Source organism: Spea bombifrons, chromosome 2 (assembly GCF_027358695.1).
Source record: "Spea bombifrons isolate aSpeBom1 chromosome 2, aSpeBom1.2.pri, whole genome shotgun sequence".
Lineage (NCBI taxonomy): Eukaryota > Metazoa > Chordata > Amphibia > Anura > Pelobatidae > Spea > Spea bombifrons.
Window position 1 is genome coordinate 117689030 of NC_071088.1, and position 7528 is coordinate 117696557.

The 7528-nt window shown below is 38.4% G+C and overlaps 1 protein-coding gene across 1 annotated transcript; it reads left to right on the forward strand.

Annotated features, from left to right (window-relative positions):
* Nucleotides 1-1285: 1285 nt before the first annotated feature.
* GPR84 (G protein-coupled receptor 84) lies at nt 1286-6848 on the forward strand. The gene is made up of 2 exons (XM_053455964.1): nt 1286-1372; nt 5441-6848. Exon 2 carries the CDS (start codon nt 5469-5471, stop codon nt 6576-6578), a length of 1110 nt encoding a protein of 369 aa, XP_053311939.1. The 5' UTR covers nt 1286-1372; nt 5441-5468; the 3' UTR covers nt 6579-6848.
* Nucleotides 6849-7528: the final 680 nt, after the last annotated feature.

Consider the following 7528-nt stretch of genomic DNA (forward strand, 5'->3'; position numbering starts at 1 on the left):
ATGTGCTGTTTACTGATTGTACTGCACTGTGGAATATATTGGCATTTTATTAATCAATAATAATGATGATAAAAAAAATCAACACCTGGAAACAAAAGCAGCACATGGTTGTGTAGATGAGAAGAGGGTATAACGATGATATCCTATTAGATGTTCAATCTTATGATTGCTCTATATGCATACGTGCCAGATGTCCTCTGTATACATGAGTTATTATGGCTTAAGTATGTGTCATGTGTGGTTTCACAATGCCCCGTAGTGAATGCATATATATATATGGTACAAGGATATTTCAACTCTAATCCTACTAGAACTCTAAGATGATCTTCAACAAAGGGTATGCCAATCATCCATTGCCATACGGGCCATTCTTTTGTGTGAATAAATAATATCCTTATTTACTTAAAGGCAACAAAGACAATTTCCGGGATAGAACATTTTAATATTTGCACCAAGTTTATAGATATATTTAAACGACACAAAATTGCGTAGCTATAATTAAGGAGCATAAAATAGCCGATGAAGGATGAAAGAATGAATTGAGATCGTGATAGCTATAGGGCCTATGGCATCGAGAGCCACCTTGAGGATATATTTTATGACTCTCTTAATTTCATTTAATATATGCACAAGTCAATGTAACATTTAGGGGTGCAAGTGTGTATTACCCAAATACTCTATTTAGAGTCTTTGGCTGTAGCTGTTATTTCAATAAACTTACTGCCATTTCTCTTTATAAGTATGTTTAGGGATCTTTTTTTATGTTTGGTAAAAGACAGATATCCATTATTACTGTTATGGCACTATCCATAGTGTTATTACAATACAAAAGAGTAAAAATATAGAAACAATCTAGAAATGTAACAGCTGTAAGACTTACTAGCACAGAAGGAGAGCCCTGATCTTGCTCTGTTACAATCTTTTAAAAATATTTACTTGCATCTGATTAAACATTATTACAGTACTTCTTTGTTACGATATTATAAGTCTAAACTCTGTATCTTCGTGAAACTACTCGCTTTCATAACTCAAGTATTTAGTGGAAACCTTTGAAATCGTAGTGTTCATTGCCGTAGTGTTATAACCCTATCGTTTATGTCAGACTAATGAGAGATAAGTGATAGACTGCGTTCCCTGAGCAGGAATGGGTTAAAACTCTTACAATCTGTTTACCTGCATGTCATGTCCCTGCCCAACCCATTCTGTTGTACTAGAAATGATCCTTCCCTGCCTCCCAGAAGAGGGCAGAAAGTTTTCAGTCTACTCTGAGAAGGCAGGATAAGTCTGGATACCCAGTAGCTCCAGCATCAGGCTTTGCACGAGGTGCCGGGATAAGCCAAGAGAAGGATCTCCATCCTTTGGTAGAAACCAGGTATGTAATAACCCTATCGCACCATTCACTAGATTGGGATATTGTCTGTGGCAAGTAAGATGTGTTTATTATGTAAAGCGGGACAGGGGAGCCTTTCTCTAGAACTGGGATGGAGCTTTCAGGCAAACCTTGGCTTAGTGTGATGGGTGTCATGTCTAAAAATGGCAGGATGGTTGTGTCTCCCCTGAGAGCTTATATTAGCGAGTGTCTAATTAAAATCTTGCATTGATATTTTTATTTTCTAATATGTGGTCTATATTTAACCTGGGAGTCACATTCACATCATTCCTATCCTTTTTAATTGGAATGCAACCATGCAATCCTGACGTGTTTTAACTGGTATTAGAGTTGGTGCTGTTTCAAACACATGCTCCACACACCTGTGATTAAGAATATGAGGGCAACCCTGCTTATTACTAGTGATCCCGGCCTGTCATTAACTTTAATGTTCAATGAGTTAATAGTAACGCTGTAGCCAACCTCTGCCTAAAAGAACCTGTAATTGTAAAACCAAATCACATGATGTTACTGATGTATGTAATGTGTGTTCACATAAATGGTTAATTACTGACCACCGTAAACCAGCTTGGTATTACTTTTTATACCCATGGCTTTTTACTCTTGATCCCCTATAGGTTTAACCGCTCACAATTTGTGGGGATTTTATTTTGTTCTTTTTCTTTCTTTTCACAACTTGTATCGGATCGTGTGTTTCAGACAAATTTATTTAAAAAAAATTAATGCTTGCTTTCTGTTGGTTTGATCACATTATCATGATTATCTTTCCAATTATGCATAAGCCATATACACAGAGAAGACCGAAAACATGTCATCCTTACTGTCCAATACACCTTTTATTAATGGTGTCATTTCCTGGCTTTATCGCGCTGAAGAGCCGTGAGTGTGTTTACAGAGGACAGTTTATTAATAGCGGTAGTAACATTTGCTCATATTGGTAGCTTGTGCCTTTGTTCCGGTACGTGTGACATAATCCTTTTTAGTGGTGAGGAAATGTGTAATACTATTGACTCATATCATGTGACTTGGGGGCTCAGAGGTTAGAATAGGGTTTCATCAACAGGTTGTTGAGAGGTAATAGGACTGTCATTCTACCTAATGGGGCCCCAAGCAAGCTTCCCTGATGATGATGATGACGCCCCTCAATCATACCTGAGTCAGAGTAAGTGCAGACATCATTCAGCTGCTGTAGGTTTCTAAGGTAAGCCAGCTGACTCTTTTGCCCCACAATGAAGATGAACTCTAGAACAAATATGTTCTAGAGTTCAGGGCGGGGCTCCGTGCCAGACATGTCAGGCAGCTGTCGGGGCTCCTGGATCAGGGGGCACCGGCAGTCACTATAAAAAGTGCCCCAATGTGTAGAAGTTGGGTTTGTACCTGACAGGGGTATAACAGTAGCCTCAATAATGCTTATGAGATATACACAAGAGTATAGGTGTGTGTGTGTATGTTTATGTATAATATAATTATATATATGTCATGGTGTGTGCGTGGGGTGATAAAAGGGCTTCTTCCCTGGGGTGGTATTTGTTTGAGGACTGGCCCTGTAAGAATTGCTGAACAAAAATCAGACACTATGAATTGTGATTTACTTCTGCTTATGGTCAGATGTTGCTATTGTTTAAATCTCAGTTTGGGGAAACCCCTTTCTGTGTCATTTTTCTATTGTCAAATATTGTGACTTTAAAAAAAATGTTTTTATGACTTTGACCGACAATGTAATGGAATTTATTCGTTCATATAGTTATTGATTACATGTTAATGTTAAATGAACTTCACAATAACTAATATTGAGAGTTATATGGTGAAACTAAAATCTGAGCAAATAGCAGGGATATGTTTAATTCTCCTGTGGACTATAATGCTCACTTATTCCCCATATTAAACAATGTAGAAAACAATTTTTTAGTAAGCATGTTGTGAATTGTTGTCCTTTAGGATCTACAAAGGCTTAGAGTGTTGGGAGCAGTAGTCCACAGCAGCTACAATTACCTACTTTTAGAAACGAGGATGATAAAGTGTGGCACAAAACTGGGTTGGATTCTAAGCAATGGCAAAATGTGGCATAAATCACTAAGATTCTTGGTGTGTGTCGGGAGTTCCAAGGTGTGAGTAATTCACAGGGGAACATATTGTTCCAGCAGTGCAAGGGTTGAAATCACATTCAGCGGGTCACTAGAAAAAAGTGCAAGTTAAAACAAGAAGTGAGGTTTTTACGGAAGTTATGGGAAATGATTGAGTAAGGTGGGGTTTACAAGACTTGCGCTGGGGAAGAAAGTATATATAGCCATAGGTTTCTTAAAATGCCAGAGACCTACAGAGCCTGACCTACAACGAGGTGAGTAAAGTACACATCCTGGCTTCTGCTGCTTATTGTAATTTGATCAGATTTAAATTTTGTAATTAGACCCTCGTCAAAGCATTACTACAAGAAGTTAAGACAGCCTCTCTCTTTTAAATAGCTTATTATCAGGTTGCGACATTCACCATACAAATGTCTATCTTAGTTTTACAGCCAACGTTTGTAATAATTATATGTTAATTTGCTGCCACCATTCTCTATATTTATACACCCATCGGGATTAACCCAGATACTGCAAACTGAATGTTTTCATGTTTCCAGAAAACCAATTGAAATGAGTGGCTAGAAGATTAATGTTTTAGAGCAGTGTTCTCCAGGACATCCAGAGCATGTGGACCAAATTGCTCCTTTAACCGGGCTCATCAAGGGCAACTTGGCCCACAGCAATGTATACAATTTCTATAGGTGTCACGGGTTGAAAGAGCTGATCAGGGAAAAATGGTCTGGACACTTGTATTTGCCATGTTGGCTCGCTCTCCACTTGTCCACCAAATCTTCCATGAAATTCAGCCTTGACCTGCCAGAAAGCTGTACTCCTTAAGCTTTTAGCTGATCTTCATAAAATGAGACTCTACAAGATTGTGGGAAGAATTCATTTTAGTGACTAACCAGATGGATGTTTGGAAGTTAGTAAATAAACAGTTGACTTTGGCACACACTGTGAGTCTGATGGATAGAAACAAAAAGGCATTGTTCTAACTACATTTTATGGTGTTTTAACAAGCGAAACAATGAGTCACATAAAGAGCATGTTCATGATTTTGGTGTAAGGTATTTTTCTGTGGTGGTTGCGTTAACCAAGTATATCTTGTTCTAAACTACCAACAGCCGTCATTTAAAGGCACAGAATGGATTTCTAATATTGTCTATTTAAATGTGCTTTTTAACATTCCTTATTTTGTCAGCAGTTATGCCCTGGGGTACTCGGTTAATCATTCTTATAGCATGTATCCACAAGTGTCTGGAGCAAATGGATTAGGCAATCTGTAATTCTCAGGTGACAAATGTTTAAAGCCTTCACAGAAATGTATAGCTGATGCTCTGATTTTCAGTATAAGGTGCTTTAAAAGTTCTGTTCTGCCTAATCTGCTCAATGAAACACCATTTGGAACCAAATGCAGAATTACGAATTTAATTGCGGGCAACACTTTGTCTTCCGACAAAAAAAGCAGACACTGATAGGTTACCATAAAACAAAAAATGTTTTCTGTGCTGTTTTTATGTGATTTAAACCTTAAAAACCGTTCTTTACTACTGCAAAATGCCTGGAAATTTCCATTAAGAAGGTATTGAAAATATGGCAACTGTTGAAAGCACAACACCTCCTGTGTGCTCTTAAAATGCAGACTTCCTGGAGCGATGAACCTAAAAATAGTCAAGTTCCATAATTTACCATATTTGCATTAAACAGGAAGTTTTACTGGCGCTAACATTATAGTTAATCATTACTGGCTCTATATCTATGTAGGCTTGACATAGATTGTACTATTCTATGTGCTGAGAGCTGCCATCTCGTCAATAACACCATAAGTGTTGATGAGACTTTGCTGTATACGATGCCAGATCTTTAACAGAACATATCACAACTTGGAATGCTAGTGGGACAATATAAAATGCATAGATATTTAAAACGCTGATGGGTATTTATGGATTGAGTGTTAAATACATTCTCGTTTTTCCTTTTTCAGATCTGGTGTGCTATACCTGCCTCCAGTAATGAATGACTCAACAGACTCCAACTTCTCCTGCTATAACCCTTCCATTGTGGAGTACCGCTACTTTGGAGTGACATGGGGAATCATTGTGTCTGTAGTGGGCACAGTTGGAAATGTACTGACTGTGCTGGCATACCTTTTGGATAAGAAATTACAGACACGTTTTAATTTGCTCATTGTCAATCTGACATTGGCTGACCTCCTGTATTGTACATTTCTTCAGCCCTTCTCAATAGATGCATACCTCCACCTTTACTGGAGAAGTGGTGCCACCTTCTGTCGAGTGTTTGGGATGTTGCTTTTTGTCTCCAATTCAGTGTCCATCCTGAACTTGTGTCTTATTGCTGTCAGCCGTTACATTCTAATTACCAACAATAAACTCTTTGACAGAATCTTCTCCAGGCTTGGAACAGCACTCATTCTTCTGGCAACCTGGGTGGTAGGCTTTGCTAGCTTTGCACCACTCTGGCCTGTTTTCGTTTTAGTACCTAAAGTATGCACCTGCAGCTTCCATCGCATTAAAGGAAGACCTTACACAACCATTCTCATGGCATTTTATTTTGTTATTGGCCTCAGTTGCATTGGTGTCTTTTATTTCCTTATTCACCGCAAAGTTAAATCTGCTGCCAAGGCCTTGGACCAATACAAACTTTCAATCAAGCCAAAAACCAAAGAACAGGTTGTTGACATCAATTCAACCACCCCAGGCTCATATCATGACATGGACAGTGGAGTAGATACTGCAGCTTCCAGTGAGATCATTTCAGAACAGGTTCTGTCCTCCAAAAGTAACATCTCTTCACAATCTACCGATCATGGAAGATCTGTCACACTGTCCCAGCCCAAGGACACCGGTTCCGACTTCAAAAAAGTCACACGGATGTGCTTTGTGGTCTTTATTTTCTTTGTGGTCAGCTACATCCCGTTTCTACTACTCAACATCTTTGATGCTAAAAGCAGAGCCCCACAGATGCTTCACATGATGGCTGCGAATCTTACCTGGCTTAATAGTTGCATCAACCCAATTCTTTATGCAGCCATGAACCGTCAATTCCGTGATGCTTACAGAAGAGTTCTTACGTTAACCATGAGCAAGATAACAAGATCATAAAGAAACCACCATGTGGTTGGTTGTTCCTTTTTTATTTTTTTAAACAAACTGGTGTCATTTATGAACTCTGGTGTTTATATTTAAAGCACATACAAATACTTAACTCTTAACAAAAGAGGTATTTTGACATATGAATGGCAGAATTTTTTTTCACTAATGTATTGCAGAACATTCCATTGTACCTTAGTTTCCCTTACTCTAAATATGTGTAAAAATGTATATAAAATGAATATTTCTAAATGTACATAATAAATCTTTATATTATTGTTACTTTTGTGTTTTTTTTTCCCCCCTACTTCTTTTGAAAAGAAAGCAATAGTAACTTGTCACTGGATTTAAATCCAATTGTTTATTTCCACAAGATAACACTCATGGCTTTTTTTAAAGAAATAACAGTTCATTTAAAGCTAACAACCTCACAGCCAATGCCTTTAAATGAGGTGAGGATTTGTACACATGCATTTCTCCCCGTTGCCCTAAGAAGGGGAAGGTCTGCTGTCCCTTTAAATTGATCGGCTAATATATTGTTGTGCAGCGTTATAAAACAATGATAAAAATAATCAATCTTTTATCACTCTCAGTCAAGAGAACACACAATAAAGTTAAAGATGACAACAGCAGGCAGTGTCCATTAGGACACTTTAAAAAAGAGATGCTACTCCTGTTGGAGATGTGGGGCATCCCCAGGTATAATCCTACATCTATGGTGGCTTTGTCCTAAAATAGTCCCCTTCTGGTCCCAGATCCACTCACTACCACATAAATTCACAGATTGCCATTTATGCCACAGTTTCTCCTCCTGCAACATACTACGCCCCAGTCCACGGTATAAAAAAATCTGTCATTTGTCATTTTTTTGACGGCAGCGAAAGCCCTGATCCCATTGCATTGGGGCGACCCATTCCCTCTCTCTTCAGGGAGTGGGTTCTTAGAGTCGAGCGGAAGCGCTA

Bases quoted from the DNA above. Each gene is read 5' to 3' on its own strand.
- GPR84 (XM_053455964.1), top strand. From the start codon at position 5,469: ATGAATGACTCAACAGACTCCAACTTCTCCTGCTATAACCCTTCCATT.